Source organism: Heloderma suspectum, chromosome 5, assembly GCF_057233095.1.
Source record: "Heloderma suspectum isolate Gila_16-S chromosome 5, 16-S_ref, whole genome shotgun sequence".
NCBI lineage: Eukaryota > Metazoa > Chordata > Lepidosauria > Squamata > Helodermatidae > Heloderma > Heloderma suspectum.
In genome coordinates this window covers 139,449,547-139,471,866 of record NC_139462.1, presented here as the reverse complement: position 1 = coordinate 139,471,866, position 22,320 = coordinate 139,449,547, and the positions used below count along the sequence as shown (strand labels likewise).

The window sequence follows — 22,320 nt, the reverse complement described above, 5'->3', positions numbered from 1 at the left end:
CATTCCTTTGTACTCCTCAAATGATGCCTGATCGTGCCTTTGAACCCAGTGCTGATTTTCTTTTTGTCCTTCCTCCCATGTAGGCAGGCTGTCCACCATTTGCTTAGAAGATGTGGCGGGGGTGCAGAATAGCAGCAAGGGTTCCCCTAGGCATGCTTTTTCCAAACTCTCCCAGGAGGTTTCTCCATGACAACAGAAGGAGATGGAAGGAGAGGCCAATCGTGGCATACCCAAATTTTTCAAGAAGCCAGCTTTGCTCCATGCAGGGCTCCATAAGCAAATGTATTGCACCAGTAAAAGTAGCTTCACAGTAGCTTCCAGCATGGGGAGGGGTTGGAGTGAATGTCATCTGACAGGCAGGGGCTGCTCAAGCAATAAGAGAGGCTCCCCCCGCTCCAGGCTCCCCCCCTCTCCAGGCTCCCCCCCTCTCCAGGCTCTCCCCCTCTTTCACCTTTGATAAAATCCCAGGGGGTTTCCTCCTGTGTACATAAATCACTCCTCCTCCTCCTCCTCCTCCTCCTCTTCTTCTTCTTCTTCCTCTCTCTCTCTTTCTCTGTGTCTCCCCCAGTATAATTTACTCCATTAAAGAACAATCATTAAAAAGAACACAGTGTGCTCCTTCCGCTGAAACTGATGATGCTGGGAACAATCTCCTTCTCTCCCCCACCCCCAGCTTAAAGAACAATCACTAAAGGCACACAATGTTCTTTCTGTCCTGATCAGCTGATGGTGCAATCAGTCGAAGCTTCAAAGCTTCAGAACTTCAACATTAAGACTCCTAAATGCATTATTTTGATTCATGGGGATCTAGTAATTCTGGGAGTATGCATTTCGGGGACAAGCCTCATTGACTACAATGGGAGTTACTTCTGAGTAGACACTAGGGATCGGTGGATTCCCTACCCGCCGGTCTGTGGGGAATCCGCTCATGGGGGGGAGGCAATCCGTTCCCCCCCCCGCAGAATCCTCTTCGGCCGGCTCAGCTCCACGTAGGGATGGGGGAGAATTCTGCCACAGACTCCAATGAGGCTGGATTCTTTAGAATACCCCCGGAGTCCGTGGTGGAACGGAAGATTTACCCCCGCCTCCAATCCTCCGGCTCCGGATTGCCAGCAATACGGCCACCATGCCGTATCGCTGTTGAAGGGAAGTGACTGTGGACGCAAATGGCATCCAGGACGCCATTTGCGGCTGTAAAGGCTTTAGATTAAGGTAAAGGTAGCCATAAATGGCTGCATTTACCTTAAACTATGGCCTTTACGGCCGCAAATGGCGTCCTAGACGCCATTTGCGTCCACAGTCAGTTCCCTCTCTTCAACCAGTGATACGGCATGGCAGCCGTATTGCTGGCACTTAGGAGCCAGCCGGCAGCTCCGTGGAATCGCCACGGAGTGGAGCCAGCCAAAGAGGATTCCGGGGGGGAGGAATGGATCACCTCCCTCCCCCGTGGGACCCCCCCCCCGGAATGGCAGGTAAGCGTTCCGCCCATCCCTAGCTCCGCGGCAATTCCCGGAGCTGCCAGCCGGCTCTGAAGCGCCAGCGATATGGCCACCATGCCGTATCATTAGCTGAGGGGTATTGACTGCAGATGCAAATGGCGTCCTGGATGCCATTTGCATCCGCAGTCAATCCCCTTCAGCCAGCGATACGGCATGGCGGCCGTATCGCTGGCACTCCGGAGCCGGAGGATTCAGCCGAAGAGGATTCCGCAGGGAGGTGGAGGTAAGTGTTCCATTCTGCCACGGGCTCTGGGGAGCCAGATTCTTTAGAATCTGGCCTCACTGGGGTCCATGGTGGAATTCTCTGCCATCCCTAGTAGACATACATATGGTTGTGCTGGGAAAGACAGAGGGGAAACGAAGGGATGGGAAACCAGCCCCCTTTCTAACCCGGTGCTGTGCAGGATCTGCTGACTGAAGGTGGAAGTAGTTACTTCCGAATGGCAATAAACCAAACAACAGAGAATCGCAGCTTGGTGAAGTGCTTTGCAGCCCTTATGGAATTAGTGCTTTAAAATGTGCTAGTCTGATTGAGGGGCCTCTGTAAATTCTGAAGTGCACATTCAGGGGACAAGCCTCATTGAGCACAATGGGAGTTACTTCTGAGTAGACACTACTTGGTTTGTGCTGGGAAACACAGGGTCAGGAGACAGGAAACACCCCTTGACCGGGGTCACCATGAAAGGCACACCCGTGGGCAGTGCTAGTATACAGGGGTTGGGACACACAACAGCTATACTACGGAGAACCTGACTTAAGGAAAAGAATCTGACTTTAAGCAGTCTCAGGAAATCCAGGTTTTCCATGATAAGCTCCAGGGTGGCTGCTGGATGGCCACAATGTCATATATCCCTAACGACCTCAACACGCAGCTGGCTCAGAGTAAATCGTTCATGGAGACACCATTCCAGAAAAAGCTGAGAAAGATCCACATTCCCACCCCCTGACCCTAAATGCTAATAATATTAATCTGAGAAAACATGGGGAAAGAATTATGTATGAGACAAGCCTGAGGAAAGCTCTCTCACTCTCTCATCACTAGTGAAAGCAGGGGAAAACAAACTTGCCCAGCAACAGAATCCCATCCTCAACTCCTGTTTCTTTATATGCGTGCATGGCCTCTAAGAGAGGCCTAGCTTGACCTTGCTATAAATATTCGCAAACTCTGCTCTATCTGATATTGTATAGGTCTTTCCCCATTTCTTCCATCAATTCATCTTTGAAACTAAGGGTTGCCCATGAAAATATGGGCAACCATTCATCCACAGTTCTTGCAAACATGTTACTCTATTCACTGCAGAGGAGAACCAACACACTTTTCCTGGCCTACATCTTAGAAGTTCAATAGGAGAACCAATATTTTGAACTGAGTAAGTTAGCGGGGGGGGGGGATTGGCATCTAAAGCACAAACCCACACTTAATGCACATCAACAGCTGTCAGTGTAGATCTAAGATAATTCTATACATCATTTGCATGTTAAAAAAACAAACGTTTTTACCCTTGGAACCAAAGTGCTCACTGCCTCTGATTTTTAAGACTGTAACTCTGACAGTTAAGTTCACTCAATAATATCTTTATACTGTCATTATGGCAAATTATATGACCTATACCAAACTATGAGTTGTTTAGCTGGAAGGACAAATAAAATGAAACCAAAAGAGGTTATCATGGCTCAGTAGAAACATGATCCAGTCAAAGCATTCCACAATCTCTTTATCATCGTACGTCTAAAGTGGAGTTGTATTAAGAAACATAAAACACAATTGGTATATTCCTTTTGAACACATGGGCCCGTGAGCCACTTTTAAATAGAATACCTCAAATCCAAATCCATAAGCTGGGCCAGGTGGTCCTGGGGGTCCCGGGGGCCCTGGTTTCCCAGGCTCCCCATCAGCTCCTGCCTGCCCTTTACGGCCTGGTGATCCAATATCTCCAGGGTCTCCCTGAGAGAAAAGAAGAGATTATTTTACATTATATGGTGTGGATCTGCAGTATTAAGTGGATGATGCAGAGGCCTAGTATAAGTAGGGTAGGGGGACATCTCTTGCCGGTACTTATAGCCCTTAGTCCCAGAGCCCCACTGTGTCTCCTTGAGCTACACTCGCTTGACACGACTGCCTCCCATCTTTTGTCCTGTTCCATCTTTTAAAAAATAGATGTGAAATCAATGTTTATAATAAAGAAAAGTACCTCTGAACATTACAGAATGCTTTTGCCTCACCACTTTTGCCTTACTTAGCATTAAGGGACTGAGCTTCCCTCCTGGATAGATGGCATGGTTCCCATGGAAACTTAAACCCTAGCTTAAACCTCCTCTTCAAGGAGAAGGAGAAGGAGAAGGAGAAGGAGAAGGAGAAGGAGAAGGAGAAAAAGTTAAGCACTGTCTCAACCCCACCTGACAACATTCTGAGAACACAATCACAAAAACAAAATTGAAACCAAAAGCTTATAGCCGGGGTGCAGAACCTCTTTCAGGCTGAAGATCAAATTCCATTTCAGAGAAGCAATCAGCGGTCACATTCCAGTGGGGGTGAGGCCAAAGGCAAAGGGGGTGGGGTCAAAAACACCTGCATATGTTAGCTTAAAGATCTTACTGACAGTACCTAAGCTTCAGGAGAGGCATTTTAACCTTTTAGAATGGGGAAAAACTGCACAAAAGCCAGAAACCACCAAATGATTGGTGGCTGGGGGAAACGGAGTGGAGCCAAGGGAAACGGCATAGCCATCTGGGGAAACCCCAGAGAGCCGGATTTGGCCCTGGGCCTGACATTCTGCACCCTTGGCTTATAATATACAGTAGTCCTCCCATATCATCACTAAACCTTAGAACTCTATATCTGACCTACTCAGTTAGGGTTACGCTAAGTAGCAGCCATTTTCTGCATTCTATTTTAGCTGGTTGGTTGGGCCGTTTATTACTTTTGCTCGTTGGTTGGGCCGTTTATTACTTTTGCTAGCTCCAATGAACCTGAGATACGCAGTAAACAACTGTGGTCTGAGTATGAATAGTTGGAGCTATAAGCATTTAAGTCACATTAAATTACCAAGAAAAGTGTAAAATACTGGTGCAATGGAAAGAAGTACTGAATAGGTTCTAAGTGTTAAACCACAGGCAAACAAAATCTTGGCTATGTTAATTCCAATGGAGCCAGAGTTTACTAATATCTAACACATTATTAAACGTGCTCTGTCCAATTACCTTTGGTCCAACTGACCCCTGAATACCTTGGTCACCCTGTAAGATAAAACACAACAGCTATAGACTGAGGAGACTTTAAAGGAAGTGAACACAGCTATGCATATGCAAGGAAATAGAATGGAAGCACAGTGACTCCTGGGAGTTTAATTTGTTTTTTATACAATATATTTTATTGTATATAAAAACACACTAGCAATTCCTAAATTTAAAACCTTTCTAAAGGGAGCTAACAGACTTCATCCTGCAGCAAGGTTTTCTCCCCCAAAACAAGGCTGCTCTTTTCCTTAATTACTTTTGTGCAGCTATTGCTGCAGAATGGAGGCCACAGTCACCAAAATGGTGGTAGGCAGACAGAAAATGCTCTGAAAATATTACCTTTGTCTGTAACCAAAGTTCCCCGTCTGCAGAATACAGAATAGGAATAATTGATTGTACAGAGGCATGCCAAGAAGAATGGCTCATGCATAAACCCAGTACAAAATAGGGCCACAGTTGTAGAAACCAATAGGAAATTTGAAAACAAGCACACAACTGTGAGAGGGTCAGGTTATACTAGTGTAATATCGTAACAATATGAAAACACACAATAACGTAGTAGATGTTAGTAATCTATTCAAAATAGGCTAGTTGTTAGAACAATATAATTATACATATAAAAACAATATGAATACAATTGTACGTATATTGGTGAATAACAGAAGCATCTGTATCACAGGTATATACAAATTATTATTATAATTTGTTCAAAAGATCTTAAAGTCAATTCAAGAAGTCTTAGATTTTGATTGGTAAGGAAAGATCACATTCAGAGCAGCTCCCACATTTGTAATGCCCATAAGGTGAAGTTGCATGTTGAGCAGATCGATCAATATCCGAGTGTACTAGATAAGTCTCTAACGTTTTTTGTCTGTGAATCCTATACATCCAGGTATATGGCTTACTATATGCCAATATTTATATATTGGGGGCTGCTCTGTATGTGATCTTTCCTTACCATTCAAAATCTAAGACTTCTTGAATGGACTTTACGATCTCATGCATATACCCAGCAGACACCTCTCAGAGTGAATAATTCTGCAGTGTCTCTCTACATTGGCTACATACCTGTCATCAAGGAAATTCTGAGACTGCCAAGGTGTGGTTGGGGAGCAATTTACAGGCATTCTTAGGACAGGCCTTCTACATGCCCTTATATGCTATGCAGCATAACAAGCCATTGAGAGAAATCCCATTTATTATGCTGAATAAGGAGGAGCTGAATAGAAGCTAAGAACATATTGTGATATAAGCCATATCAAACATGCAGTAAGTCCTTCATCTCAAATTAAGCACAGAAAGTACAGTCAGGGCCAGAAATATTGGAACAAGGATAACTATTTTGGCAGTTGGCCTCTGTACACCACCACATTGAACTTGAAAGGAAACACACCCAGATGGGAGCGAAGTCAGGACTTCCAGCTGTAATTCAAGGAGTTTGACAGAAGTGAGGCACTAGCCATTCAGGAAGTACAGCCAGTGGCATACACACACACCCATTGTTAGTGGCTCATAAGTAATGGAACAAACCAACATCATGTCAAACTTAAGGATCGCCTTTAATACCTGGATGGAAATCCTTTGCAGTAAATGACTGCCTGAAGTCTGGAACCCATGGACATGACCCAATGCTGAGTTTCCTCCCTCGAGATGCTTTGCCAGGCCTTTACTGCAGCTGCTTTAAGATGCTGCTTGTTTGTGGGTCTTTCTGCCTTCAGTCTTGTCTTCAGGAAGTGAAAAGCATGCTCTATTGGGTTGAGATCAGGTGACTGACTTGGCCATTGAAGAACATCCCACTTCTTTGCCTTGAGAAACTCTGGGGTAGCTTTTGCTGTATGTTTTGTGTCATTATCCATCTGCAATATGAAGCGACGTCCTATCAGTTGGGCAGCATTCAGCTGAATCTGAACAGAAAGTATAGCCCTATACACTTCAGAATTCATCCTGCTGCTTTGATCAGCCATCAGGTCATCAATAACCACCAGTGACCCGGTTCCATTGGCAGCCATACATGCCCATGCCATAACACTGCCTCCACCATGTTTGACAGATGATGTGGTATGCTTTGGATCATGAGCTGTTCCTTTCCTTCTCCATACTTTTCTCTTCCCATCATTCTGGTACAAGTTAATCTTGGTTTCATCAGTCCAAAAAATCTTATTCCAGAACTGGGCAGACTTTTTTAGGTGTTTGCTGGCAAAGGCTAATCTGGCCTGTCTGTTCTTGAGCGTTACCGGTGGTTTGCACCTTGTTGTGAAGCCTCTGTATTTACATTCATAAAGCCACCTCTTGACTGTAGGTGTTGACAATGATACGCCTACCTCCTCAAGAGCGTTCTTGACCTGGCTAGATGTTGTGAAAGGGTTCCTCTTCACCATGAGCAGAATTCTGCGGTCATCCACTTTAGTTGTCTTCCGTGGTCTTCCAGGCCTTTTGCTGTTGCTGAGCTTGCCAGTTAATTCTTTTTCAGGAGGTTCCAAACTGTTGTGTTGGCCACTCCTAATGTTTTTGCTATCTCTCTGATGGGTTTATGTTGTTTCCTCAGCCTAATGATGGCCTCCTTCACTCACATGGACACCACTTTGGACCTCATATTGGGAGTTCCAGTGAACAGCTACCAAATGCAGATGTAACACTCAGAATCACCTCCAGGCCTTTTATCTGCTTGATTGGTCATGGGGTACCCAGGAAACAGGCCACACCTGGCCATGCAGCTGCTTGTCAGCCATTCGTTCCATTACTTATGGACCATCAACCATGAGTGTGTGTGTATGCCACTGGCTGTACTTCCTGAATGGTTAGTGCCCCACTTCTGTCAAACCCCTTGAATTACAGCTGAAAGTCCTGACTTCACTCCCATCTGGGCAAATTTCCTTTCAATTTCAATGTGGTGGTGTACAGAGGCCAACTGCCAAAACAGTTATCCTTGTTCCAATATTTCTGGCCCTGACTGTATGTCAGTTTTTGCCTTCAGTGAGAAAGGAATTCGTATTCCACTCTTTAATATACCTCACAGCTAATTCCTATGCTTTGCCTATGGGATGGGCAAGTACTAAATAAAACTTATAAAGATTATATATAATTATCGACACACACACAGTGGGATGGATTGTAAACAAAACTTAAGAATGTGCTTCAGGAAAAAAACAGTTAAACACAAAACATTCACATTTAGATCTTTAAATAATTTATCCAAAGTCCTCATGTGGGTAATATAAACTATGCCACACCGTACTGTTTATACTTGGAGAAAATACAGTTTTATGTGTGCACAAAGAATTCAATCTATAATTTAATCATTCATTAAATATACAGCCCATGGAAGATTGTTAGAGACAGAACGGCTGTGTCTTTTTACTGATGATCTGGCTGCACATGCTTTGCATGAGGACTATGTGCATAGATGAATACTTCTCTATCCATTCCAATAGCCCCCATTAATATTAATTTTTTTAGTTTTTTGCCATACTAGCTGGTATAGAATCAGGGTGAAAGGCCAAGCTAGACTAGAACTGTTAACTCCTTTTATGTGTTTGTTCAAAAAGCAGCTCGGGGGGGGGGATTTGGCTGGGGACTGTAGTATGGGGGGGAGTTAACCCTTTGGTCCCCACACTAATATATAAATCACTCTCCCTCCTCTGAAGCTGCACAGAGGGGGTAAATACAAAACTTGCCCCATCAAGTTCCTTTTTGCACTATAATTGAATCAATGTGTATATGTCAGAGGTGGGGAGCATGCAACCCTCCAGATGTTGTTAGACTCTAACTCCCATTATCCTTTACCACTGGCTAGGCTGGCTAAGGCTGATGGGAGTTGCAGTCCAAAAACATCTGGAGGGCCACACGTTTCCCACCCCTGGTATATTCATTTATTTGATTTATACTCCACCTTTCTACCAAAAAATGGCACTCAAGGCGGCTTACAAAGACAATTTAAAATAAATTAAAACCATAAAACACATTAAGATACATAGTGTCTCTACATTAAGCAAAAAAACCTGCATCCTTTCTGGGGCTTTCTGCTTTCATTTTGTTTGTGGGATTAGGATGAGCTTCTTTACACAGCAGACATGTGGTTTGCATAAAGTAAGCGCCTCCCTCCCTCCCTGGCATGTGTGCAGAGGAGGGAGGGAGGGGAGTCTGGCTTTCATGGCTTAACTTATGCTTTACTGTTTTTTCGCAGCACACTTACTTGGCAGTAAGCTTCCTTGAAGTCAATGGACTTACTTCTGAGTAGACATAAGATCACGCTGTAAGTCTGCAACCCTCGGCACAGTTACTTGGGAATAAGCCCCACTGAACTTAATGGGGTGCTCTGAATCAACAGAAGATATTGATTCTGAGCTTGGTGGGGGATTAGATCTGTCTCCCTTCGTTGCAGAGAGGCATTTTACTCTCTCCATCCTCCGCTCGGCGATCAAGAGACACATGGCTTGAATTGAAGGGAGTCCTTCTTTGGCAAGTTCATTGTGCTAAGCTGGCATTACACACTGCCAATATGGCTCCATTAACTTTTATTACTAGTTTACCTCTGATCTTTTTGAAAGCGTGATAAAGAGGAAAATGCGCACGAGGCGTCCTGGAGGTAGATGATGTCATGTAAAGGACCTGCAAAATTCTGTGAGTGACCAGTCACAAGCATGCAATAAATCGCTTGTGTAAAGACACCCACAATAAAAACATAACAATTACAGAATAAAAACCACATCCAAACCATATGGGCTGATGCCATCAATAACGTGTAAGTGAAAAAAGATGCTAACTAGAAACTCACCAATGCATTGAGGTGGCTCCAGAAACAAGATCAGGGAATTTGAAACCCCCAAATCTGGGGAGAAATTCAGATAGGGATAATTTTGTATCTCTAAAATTAACTCTTCAGTTTGTAACTTACTTTTGCTCCCTTTGTTCCCGCAAAGCCGATTGACCCATCTTGTCCAGGACGACCAGGGGGACCCTGAAAATGACAGCAGCTGTTAAGGTGGTTCATTACAAATTGCTCACAAGAGGCTAGTTTTAATGTGTAGCAGCATCCATTCTTTTAACAACTAACTCCAATGTAATCAATATCATCTTGATCATCTCTTCATTAGCTGGTAAAGGACTGAAAATTCAGGATGAGCAACAATTTTTTGATAAATACATGAATGCATTTAGGACAGAACTAGATTACAGCAGTAAGCTCATGTCTCAGAACACAGGTCACAGCAAACAGCTGTAAAGCAGCGGTGGAAGGGATTTTGGGCAAAGAAGTGGCAGATGGGAGCAGGGTGCAGAATCCATCCCCCACTCATCACTTTTGCCCCAAGTCATCCCTCCCAAGTTGGGCTTATTCTAGTCCTGGAAGCTAGCTAGGGGGAAAGCAGCAGTGGGAAGACACTGAAAAGAGCAACTGCTGGAAGGAGGGAAGGATTCATCAGCCAACTCCCACCTGCCATTTCTCCACTTAAAATGCCCTCCAACACTTCACAGCTGTTTGGCACAACCCATGGTCCAAGGTGCAGCTTGCTGCCATAATATACAGCTGAGACCTTAGATTCACTTGCAGACACATTGCTGGACACTTGCAGTCACACTTTGTATAAGGATTGTCCCTAGTGTGATATCGATCAACATTTTAGCCCTCCTAAGGCATTTGCCAAAGACGGCTTTGCTGTACGGGTAGAGGATGCTGGTAACACACATTCTGGCTCTGCCCCCTCCACTCCCAACCTCCTTATCAGAGTTCCCCATCTTGTTGAGCACTGTTCAACTGAATGCATTTACACTCCTCTTGCACACCTTGCCCATCAACATGGGGAGGTCACGAGCAGAGGAAGCAGAACCAAAGTGCACGTTCCCAGCTCCCTCTACACTTACAGCAAACACTAGAAAAGGGTTTATGTTACTCGAAAAAAATTTCATATGTATAACACTACATCTGATCACTTCTTTGAAAACGTATGTCCTTGAAACACAGAGATAATGTGCATTGAGGATGCTGTAATTTCATATGAATTTTCAGAAATAACCTTCTTGGGAAGTACCATTCGAGCCACTTCCTGTGACAATGGGAGAATGTCATTTACTTCCTCTTTTTTTAGTATGTTAGCAGTAAAATTGGGATACTTGGCAATGAAAAACAAAACTTCTTCTGTAAATAAACTTTATATCACAGAAATGCCAGAAAGCCTCCTGTGAACTCCTTCCACAGAACTGGACCCTGGCTGGGCTCTAGAACCTTTGAAACCTCACACTGCTCAGAAGTGGGGTGCATGCCCAGAACAATATGAAGGGCCTTCAATTCATGTGAGGTAGGAAAGGTTCCTCCTGTGCAAGCACCGAGTCATTGCTGACTCCTAGAGGGACGCCGCTTTCACTGGCATTTTCACGGCAGACTATAGCGCAGTGGTTTGCCATTGCCTTCCCCAGTTGTGACTACCTTTCCCCCATCAAAGCTGGGTACTCATTTTACTGACCTTGGAAGGATGGAAGGCTGAGTCGACCTGAGCCAGCTACCTGGGACCCGGCTTCCGCTGGGATCGAACTCAGGTCGTGGGGAGAGTTTCAGCTGCAATACTGCCGTCTACCACTCTGTGCCACACGAGGCTCTCATGTGAGGTAACCCTTCATTTATCATAAGACTACATTTATAAGGGCTTAGAACTACACTCCTAGTCAAACTCCAGTCACAAACTTTGCAATCAGACATAAAAATCTGCAAATTGGCAGTTTCGCAAGGCAGTTTTTACCCAAGTGTTCTCTCAGAGATGTTTCCTATAAACGAGACAGTCTAGTCACCAAAGTTTAGATCATAGCAAAGGCTGTGTTGGCAAATCTGCTTTTAGAATTACTTCTCAATTCCATGCCTCGGTAGGGTTCTTCAGCAGGTTAGTGTGGAGATCAGTATGAGTACAGAATGCACGAATGGGCAAAACTAGTGCTTGTCATAGTTCTCCAGATTCCACCTCAAAGCTCATTCCAACTCATGTCCATATCAAATTGCGATCTTTGTTTTTTTCTGTTCACACAAAAATTTGTGCATATTTTTGCATGTATTTTCCAGATGTATGATCAATTGTGGGCATTTGTCAAATGTACACATCTTTCTCCCATTAATTAAAGAGCATTTGTGCATATTTTTCAAAAGTAGGCATTTTTCATGTGCTTTTTTCAAGTGCATGCATATTGACAGATGCATATCTTTTGGGTCCATGAATCACATCGCAAGCTCAGCAATGTACAGACTTTGACCGCAGATAGCATTTGGGTCCATGTTCAGGTCTGGGAGGTGCGAATTACGTCAATTCTGGACAAAAGGAACTGAAATAAACCACGTGTTACACAGCAGCCAAGTATAATACATCTTGACCAACCTCTTCTCAATTTCAAAGTGTCCTCAGGAGAGGAGGGGGTGCTTAACCCCTTCCCCACCAATAACTTTCCCCCAGAAACTCTTGGCCCCTGTGGCTTTTTTACCCTTGCTAGTGTTACAGACCCATGTTTGTAAGGGTGATGGATATGGAAAACTGGTGGGGTAAAACAGTTTGGGGGCAGTGCACCTTCTCCCAAATGAACCTGTCCATCAAGTAAGACCTTCTCCTCCGTATACACCTGCCTTCACCGTTAGGTGGGTAGCCACCAGAGAGAGGGCCTTTTCTGCAGCTTCTCATGCAAATGTGCCTGGTGCCATCATTACTATCCTTTAGGCTCCAGGCAAAGTTCGCCCTGTTCACCCGTGCTTTTAATCCTGCTGTTATTGTTTTATTGATTTGGGCCTGTGGTCTTTTATATATTTTTGCATGGTTTTATGTATTGTCTTTGAATTGCTTGTTTTAATTTTTGTAAGCAGCTCTGAGTGCTATTTTATGGGAAAGAAAGGGGACAGATTTCCTGTATATGTGTGTGTGTGTATGCGCAGATCTAAAGGGAAGTTTCAGTGGGGAGAAGGGTTGAGACGAGAAAGTATTAATTATTCCCTCCCCCCATCCCCTCAGCCTTTTTTTCAGCCTTCACAATGAAGGAGGAGGCAGAAGGGCTTCATTTACACACAGCTGCAGTTTCCTTTCTGCATGCCAAAGTCTTAATTTCTCAAACATGTTAATTAGCAGTATGGGAGGAAAGCATGGCCTTTTGTGTCAACCTCAATAGCAACAACTTATTAAATAAATTAACACAGATTTTTTTTAAGCTTATGTCCACATCAGAACCACTAATTTCTTCCTCAGACAATTCTACAGAACAAAATATTCAAACAGCATTTCAGTGGAGGAATATAGGGAATATTAAGTACAAATGGGGGGAAATGCCTCTCAGGAAACAGACCCTTTAACCTGTGGCTCCTTAAGCATACTTCAGTAGAAGTAAGTACCGTTGAAATAAATTTGAAGCAAATCCAAGTACGCTGTTTAGCACAAGGGGAGCACTCGAATTGCATTCCCTCATAAGGCAAGGCATCATCCCACCCAAATTGCCCAACTGTATTCTAGAAACCAGAGAGTTTGCCTACAGTAATTTCTGATTTTACAGTCATTTTCAAAATAAAAGCACCAAGGGTCATTTTTCTTTTTTGTGATGAAGCAGCCCAATCCTATGAACAAACCATTGTGCTGATACAGTGCCACAGGCTATGCTTCTGCCCGCTTGTATGACATCCTATAGACCAGGGGCGGGCCACTTTTGGCCCTCCAGATGCTTTGGCCTACAACTCCCATCAGCCCTAGCCAGCATAGGGATCACGGGAGTTACAGGCCAAAACATCTGGTGGGCCACAAGTTGTCCACCCCTGTTAAAGGCCTTCCTTGGCCCATAAGCGCCTGGGCTGACAGCACTGGCTAACCTCATAGCAACATATTTAGCAGTAGTAGTAACCAACCCTAGGATTTGCCCAAGAAGCAGGAAGCTGAGCACCAGAACCCAGGTGGCCTGTGCTCCAACCTCAGGTCATGACAGGGAGAAGCTAGGCAGCTGGGAGCTCCATCAAGTTTGAACCCAGGATGTGCAACCCTCGATGCTCCCTTCCCACTCGAGACTAAAAGGGAGGGTGCATTGCAGTGCGCTCTAGCTGAGGGAGAAGCTATCTGCCTGAAGGTCATGCAGCCTCCCATTACAGAGAGACAGCCCCGCTGCAAGATAGCAGGATATTTCAGTTCACTCCCAACCTTCCTGGCCAGTCTGGTGTTAACAGAGTGATCACTCTCCAAATGTCTCTGAATCGTTCCTATGAGCATCGAGAAACTCAAGTTAGCTGGGGGACAGAGTAGCTTGCACTCCCATAGCCCCACCAGGGCATTCCTCCTGGAAAGTAGAGAAAGGGGGATTACATTTTGCGGTGCTGCTAGTCAGTACTAAATCTTGGGCTGCATTGCTAAATAGCACATGTAGGAATAAATACTTACACGAGGGCCTGGATTCCCAGCTGCTCCATCTTTCCCATTTTCTCCTGGTAACCCAGGGACCCCTGCATTTGAAACTGGAGCTGGCATTCCTGGCGCACCAGGTGAACCTGGAGGACCTGGGGGGCCCGGTGCACCCTGCATAAATCAGAGAGATGGTTAAACCATTTTGCAACTGCCATGGACTCACTGGATGGTCTCGAGAAGCGACTCTGTCTCTGACTCACAAGCACACCCACTCCACTATACAGGGACAATAATACCACCACAGGATGGCCAGCTGTCCTACTTTATGGAGGATAGCCCTCTATTTTAAGGACTGTCAGAGGTCACCTCTCCATTTGAAAGTGTCGTCTGTTTGAAGGATGGTCCAGTTCAAGCCCAGATTAAAGATGAGGAACCAGAAGAAGGGGGAGCAGGGGCCTTGAAGTTGTCCATCAACAGTGACAGCAGGCTGAGCAGCCGGCACGCAGGTGACCTGGTCATAGTCTCCCCCATGATGGTGAGATATATGGCATTTCTATATAAATTATAGCAATCATTTCTAAATTTGCATCTATCCATAAAAATTAGCATGTGGAAATTATATGCCTTTTTTGTTCTCTTTTCTGATCATGCATAAACGGCCACCCTAAATACTAGTCTAACTCAGGGGGTATATGAAACACCTTGAATACTTTTAAGAGGTGCTATAAATAATAAAAATGCATAATATGCTTTTCATCCAGGCCAAATGCATGTGTTCAAGTTTTCAAGAAGTAGAATCCTCAAAAAAACCTCTGACTCATAGGTCTCTGTTCAACTGAGCAAATCCCCACAAACTGATCTTGATCTGACACTTGAACAAATTAGTTATTTGGCTCATCTGACATATCAGTTAGCCTCACCAATGGAGACACCAAGTCAGGGACAGTGTCTGCTCAGCTGCTAGAACCTTGTGAGCAATTATAATCTAAACCAGTGCAAATGTTAAAATGGATAGCACTGCTGATACAGAGAGAGAGTGCGTGATGAGGCCTCGCTTTCTGCACAGTTGTCTTTATTCTGACATTTTGACGTTCTGAAGTTTAAAGCTGTTGAAAAACCTAAAATGGAGTGTTCCACTGTAACAGGTGTGTGTGTGTGGGGGGAGAATTAAAGCATAAGACAAATCTACCAGAAAGAATGGAATATTTCACGCCTAAATACTGTTTATAAAGTTCAAATGTACTAACCCCAGGCTTTTCCTTGGGTCAACTCTGGCAATTTTGCCTGGGGTGAAACAACTCAAAAACTGGTTCACCTCAAGGAACGGCCTTATAGCCTTTGTGTACTGAGTCAAAAATATCTGCTATTAATAGGTAAAGATCAGGGAAAGTTACCTTGGGTAAGCAAAGAGGAATAAAGCCCATAGAATATAGACAGTTCCACCCCACTCACTCCCCCAGCTCAAGAGAGATTGTTGACCCAGCTGCAGAAGTTTGACTTGTAGGCAAAACAGACATATATCTTAAGATGGCCACATCAGGGCATAGCCTGATAGTGTTCTTGGGTTATAGAGACCTTCTGAGAGTTTCAAGAGGCACAATAATTCTAGAATTCAGGGGCAAGGGGAAAACCTAAGGGAAATTCCATGTGATGCTTGTTCATTCTGGGGATGAAAGTGAGCTGTTTATTGTGAGGGAAGTCAATGCTATTTTTACACACAACACATTACATGCTAATTTTCAGGAACATCTACCAGAGTTGCAAACCCATTACTGGCAGTTGGTTCTCCAGAATTTCAGATCCAGGGTCTTTCTCAGCACTACCAACTGGAGGATGAGGAAGTGACAACTTTCAAATTGACCCCTTCCTTAAATCTATTAAAGGCACAGGAGCCTTCAAAAGTTAGTAAGACTAGATAAGAATTCAGACCACAGAACTCTTGATAGGTTGGGCTACAGGATGATGCCCAGATTATTAAGGAACATGCAGTGCAATCCTATACATGTACACTCAGAAGTTAGTCCAACATACTCCCAGATAAATGGGTACAGGATTACAGCCTTACTTCTGGCTTCAGAACAGTGCCATACAGTTTCCAGCACTATGCACTCTCAGTCTCTCTCACATCTTGAAATGCAAACAGTGTCTGAATAGCGGTTAGGAGTTAGCAACAACCATCTGCACCAACTTACTCTGGGAAGGTCTATGTCTCTGTCAAAGTTTCCAGATCCAGAGCCTTCCATTTCCACTCTTCTCTGAAACAAATAACATTAATTTTAAGACATGGTTAGTGGGAGGTGAAACTACCCCATCTCCCACTCCAAGAACTTAGAATGAGTAATGTGTGAAGGCTAAGCTGCTATCAGATTCCCTTTGCTTGTCTATCTGTGGACCAATGGACCATGTCTGCCTGCCTGCCTGCCCACACATTCCTGCAGGCACTTTTCTCCACAGAAAGACAGAGATGTACTAGAGTGAGAACAGAGTTCTGTGATGACTGGAGGTCAAACCAAATGTCAGGGGAGGAAGCCATGCGATGGGAAGAAGCCATTTGTTATTCATGTGACTGCCCCATCTACATAAAAAGTGAGTGTGTGTTATTTTAATATAAAAAGGGACACACAGGTAAGGGGAGTTGAATCCTTCTCACTCCCCACCTTACCTCCCCAGACTCTGTTGTCCCAGGCACTTTTCTCCCAACCTGGCTGGACTGGGGAGGAAAGTCCCTGATGTGACAGAGGGCATCTCTACACCAGCCTAAAATCCTGCATTTAAAATGGGGCTTTCTGCTTCCATTTTAAATGCAGGATCACAACAACTCCCTTTTTCACCCACTTCCTTTTCCCCCTCCCCTTTCCCCCTCCTTCTCCCCCTATCTGAGTCTTCCATTATCTTTCACCGATCTCCCTCCTCTGCTTGCCGCTTTCCCTCTTTTCACAGAGGAAACTCAAGCAGAACACAATAGGGTAATTTGATAGCTCATTATCTGCGATCTATTAAAAAATGGAACAAAGGGCATTTAGTGCAGGAGACGCCCTGGAGAGTCGCGGCGTCATGTAAAGAGCCCGCAAACATCTGCAAAGGAGCAATCTCAATCGCAGGATAAAAGCTCCGCATGAAGAACGCCAGAGTATGGGGGACATAAAGTGGGGCAGGGTGATCGTTCAGCTCCTCTCACCAGCATGACTCCTTTAACTTAAAAAAAAAAATCACAGCCCCCTTCCACAGACTATTTTCCATGTGAATGGGGCAGGCAACTTAATCAATAAACAAAGCTGCCACCATCTTGTCTACTGTTGTCCAGGTCTTCTGCCTGCTTGACTTGGCCATGGCTGTTCCTCCAGACAGCTTTATATATACATACACACACCCATACACCCACTACCCACTCAAGGCCTGAAACCATGTTTTGGTTCATATATGCCAGTGCACACAGTCCTTTCCCTGTGCGTCTGCCACCTGGCTACCCAATCACTGGGCTATGGGGGAATCTTTCTTTCTCTGGCTCTCTCATGTACCACCTTCTTACCTGTGTCAATCTCTTACCTAAGTCTCTCTGTTCAACTTCTCACCCATGTCTTCCTCTCATGCCAATTTCTGTCTCTCTCTCACCCATTTTTTTTATCTTCCTCCTCCCTGCCCACATCTTCTCACTTGTCTCTCTCTCATACCTCCCTCTGTCTCTCACACATTCTCTCCCTCATCTTCTCTTCCTTGACAGATGTGCTTTTTGTTGCAAAGCTTCAATATAAGGTTGAAAAGACAAGTGAATAGAGGAGCTGTTCTACATAAAAGGCACTGAAACTCACAAATCCCCTTGATGGAGTGGGTGGTCCAGGAGGCCCTGGAAGTCCAGGAGGGCCGGGCAATCCAACACCAGTATCTCCCTAGAACAAGAGTAAGTATGATGACATTGTGAGGATTAGAATGTCAAATTACAAGATTATTTGCTTAATGTACACCAGGCTGGTGTGCATTACTGAGACCTGGGTAGATGAGCTGGGGTTGGTTAACCAACCTAAATAATTTGGTGTCATCAGCAGACTTGGCCACCTCACTGCTCACTCCTAACTCCATATCATGTATGAACAAGTTAAAAAGCACCAGTCCCAACAGAAGCCCTTGGGGAACCCCACTGCTTACATCCCTCCATTGGGAGAACTTACCATTTATTCCTACTCTCTCCTTTCTGTTCTTTAACCAATTACCAACCCATGAGAGGACCTCTCCTCTTATTCCACGATTGTCACATTGCTCAAGAATTTTTGGTGGTGGTTTGTTTGTCAGAAACACATTACAACCAAAACTGAGGTACAACATTACACAGCTGGGATTCAACCAAAAAACCCACCTTGTCTAAAATACTATATAGATCGAATCCAGAATGTTAAAAATAAAAACACAGTCTTTTAACCATCCTTGTCAAGTTGTCGTATTGAACCCCGCCACAGAGAAGCATGGGTAAGTGGAGGAGAAAAAAGAGGTAAGGATTGATTAATATATGTGATGAAAGGGAACCATACCCCATCAGACTTGTCTATAGTAGACAAACCACTCACAACTTTGCTGTGTTGCATTATTTTCTCTAACAAAGCAATTTCCCACACTCTCACCAGCCACTTTTGCATAGAGAGATTGTTAGCAATTTTGCACTGAGCTGCAATTTCCATACACGCTGCAACTAATAACAGAGTGACCAACTCCTTGTGGATTATAGGCACACCTAAGTGGTCAGTAATGGACAAAAGAGCAGGAGCAGGAGACAGCAGTTGCCCTGTAATGTCAGAAATTTTCCCAAAGACAGCTTCCCATTTTTTTTTTACCAGCTTACATGTCCACCACATATGCATAAAATAACCTCTTGTATTGCAACCTCTACAGCAAAGTGATGAAACAGAGTTATCAATATGGTATAATTGTAGAAGTGTCCACTGCCATCTAAAAAGCACTTTAAGAGCTGCTTCTTGGATTCTAGCTGAAGCTGTTCTTAAAGGTGGTTGAGACCATATTTGCAACCATTTGTGTTCATCAGTTTTAATTTCTAAGTCTTCTTCCCAACCCAGCCTTATATTATTGGCCTTGCCCATAGTGGCATTCATTAACTGTTGATATATAAGGGCAGTTAAACCTTTCATAGATCTGTCTGCTGCAACGCAATGATGTTCAAAAATTGTTAAAGGTCGCCGTAATTCATCACGTTTCAATAGTTTGTTTCTTAGAGAGCGAACTTGGACTAAATATAGCGAATTTATCTCTATTTAGGTATTTCCCAGCTTTGTACACAAAGATACCTCTGTTATAGGTTGATCTCTAACAAATAGGTCTCTAATTCTATATTTCCTCTCCTTCCATTTCCCATATTGGACGCTCCTGTCTCTATCCCTAAAACTAAAAAGGTCCAAGAAGGGTGTGAGGGGTGTAAGTGGTGAGGCAACTCCCCCCCCCCTCTTCCACTCTGGCGTCTTTGGTGAGGAACTTTGTCAAAAGCCTTTTGGAAAATAATTGGCTGCAGTTCACATCCAGGTCCAATTTAAGTTGCTTGTTCTTACCTTTAAAGCCCTAAATGGCTTGAGATCCAAATACCTGAAGGTTCACCTACTTCCATGTCAACCTGCCTGTCCTTTCAGCAGTTTTGGCAAGGCCCTTCTCCATGTACCTCTTCCATCAGAGGTATGAAGGATTATCTACAAAGGAGAGAGCTTTCTCTGCAGTTGTGCCCTGGTTAAGGAAAGCCCCTTGAATAGATTTGCCTGGTGCCAACATGGCTATTATTTAGGCGCCAGGGAAAAACATTTTTATTTACCTAGACGTTTTACTCAACTTTACTGATTCAGCTGAGCAAGTTTCAGTCTGTTTTAAAGTTTATTTATTTATTTATTTATTGCATTTATACCCTGCCTTTTTTCCTCTTGCAAGGAACCCAAGGCGGCTTACATTATCCTCCTCCTCTCCATTTTATCCTCACAACAACAACCCTGTGAGGTGGGTTGGGCTGAGAGTGTGTGACTGGCCCAAAGTCACCCAGTGAGCTTCCATGGCCGAGTGGGGATTAGAACCCGGATCTCCCAGCTCCTAGTCCAACACTCTGTTTCTTATATTTGTTTATGCTGTACATCGCCCTGAAATCTGATATGACAGACAGTAATATTAAAGTGTTTTAAATAAACAAATAACCAAACATAATACCTTATAGTCCCCAGAATTTCTGTGTCTTATTCCTTAGTACCCAGAGACATGCAGATGTGAAATCAGCAAAGGTACTTGCAGGAAAACAAGAATTAATTCAGAATTTTGTTTAATTACCTACTTCTATGCTGTTAAAAGGGTGTTATATTGAGTATGTTCTGGCATTATATCCAACCTGGTGCCCTCCAGATGTTTTGGACTTCAGCTCTCATCAACCCCAGCGAGCATGGCCAATGGTCAGGAATGCTGGGAATGGTAGTCTAAAACATCTGGAGGGTCCCAGGTTGGGGAAGTCTTACATACACTAAATATTAAATGTATCTAAGATAACAAATAAGCTACTTGCTTCATAATTCTTCTACCAGTTATCTGATAATGTGGGGTACAGGTAGCCTGAAGAGCTTCAACAGCTTTCCTAGCCAAGTAAAGATGTTTCTGCCAAGAAGCTGAAGATCTTGCAAGAAGGTCACTGGGCCTTGAATGAATGATCTGGCTTGCTGGGGTCTGAGTTCTGCTTCCCGTTGTGATGGAGCTTCTATGAAGTCACCATAATTATAATGTAAGCCTGATGCAACCGATTAGAAAACATGCAAATGGAGCACCACACAGGCCAGGGATGGGCAACCTGTGGCCCTCCAGATACTTTGGCCTACAGCTCCCTTCAGCCCTAGGAAGGATAGCCAAGGGAGAGGGGTCATGGGGTTGTAGGCCAAAACATCTGGAGGGCCACTAGTTGCCCACCCCTGTCATAGAGAGTTGTTGATGGAAAGCAGAAGATGATCAACAAGGGAGGGGGAAGATTTGTCAAAGGATGATCCTACACTTGTTTTGACAAACAGAAACCTGACCTCTAGTCAGACATTCCAATGGCCTTCGATGGACACATACAGCAGTGTTTCAGAGTGATGACATTGGTATAAGAAGAGCAAAAGAACATATGAAGAGCTCAGCTGGATCAGACAGGAAGTGGCCAATTCATTGCTTCTGGGAAGCCCACAAGCAGGGCATGAAAGCAAGAGCCATTCCCCAGTGTCGCCACCGGGTCCTCACAGCAACATTACCCCTGAAGCTGGAGATTCCATTTAGCTACCCGTGCTGACAGACACTGGTAGACCTATCCTCCAAATATGTGCCTAACCCCCTTTAACAGCCATCTAAGCCAGAGAAGGTTTTCATGGCACGGAGCGACACATGTTTGCCTCCTTGTTGCTGCATATCAAACTGCTGTTAAAGGGACAGCTAAAGGGATCAGGTCAAAAAGGGGCCACCCTATGACAGTGATCAGGGATCTCATACCATGCACCAAATCTCACCTTCCTCCTTGGCTCATCCCATATCCCAGTTCCTTTATCTCCTAGTGCCTGGCACCTCCAAAGCCAATCAATGTAGGGACTCTGCAACTCACTACAAGCCCTCCCCCATTGTCCCCCACAGCTTTATAATGAGCCCTCCCCCAATCAAACCCCCAGGCCTTTGATCCCATAACATTCATCCCCAGACACCCCTCCCCGCCCCCTTATCCTATCATGGTATTATAGACCTATTGTTGCCTGTGGTCTACAAGTTCATTTTTAATCCCACTGTTTTCTCTGGTCAAACAGGTTCTGTAGGTTTTTCAACCGGGGGAGGGGGGGATAGCGCATACATTGCAGGGTACAATAACTCTATTATATCTACATATGTAAAGGCCCCGTCTGTTTTTTGCAGAGTTTTTTTGGAAAATTTGAAGAGAAAACATCTTTCTGAATTTTCCAGGGTGTGCGTGTGTGAGCATAGGTGTTTTCCCAAGCTGTTGCATCTCCAATTATACCACCGTCAACTTTTTGAAAAAATCTGTAGTCGGTCTCTAGCCTAAATCATCCAAGAGAGGCACAGAAGAGACATTTTGCCCACTTCTGATGTTTGGAAAGTTACAGAAACAGAATAGAATCAAATCAAAAGAGCTTAATTTTTCTCTAAAAGAATATTTTGTGTCACGAAATAAAACAAGAAGCAGCTGGAAGAGTGCAGTATAACAAACTCTCTGAGAAAATGAAATCCAAATGCCATAGGTATGA

General features: G+C 44.2%; 1 protein-coding gene across 1 annotated transcript in view; it reads right to left on the bottom strand.

Moving 5' to 3' along the window:
- COL15A1 (collagen type XV alpha 1 chain) overlaps window positions 1-22,320 on the bottom strand; it is a 226,752-nt gene that overhangs the window by 79,822 nt on the left and 124,610 nt on the right. Inside the window, exons 11-16 of the mRNA XM_084857603.1 lie at window positions 17,887-17,964; window positions 16,270-16,332; window positions 14,114-14,248; window positions 9,631-9,693; window positions 4,701-4,736; window positions 3,319-3,444 (exon numbers count right to left, since the gene is read on the bottom strand). Coding sequence (XP_084713729.1) covers window positions 3,319-3,444; window positions 4,701-4,736; window positions 9,631-9,693; window positions 14,114-14,248; window positions 16,270-16,332; window positions 17,887-17,964 — 501 coding nt within the window. The remainder of the gene's footprint in view (window positions 1-3,318; window positions 3,445-4,700; window positions 4,737-9,630; window positions 9,694-14,113; window positions 14,249-16,269; window positions 16,333-17,886; window positions 17,965-22,320) is intronic.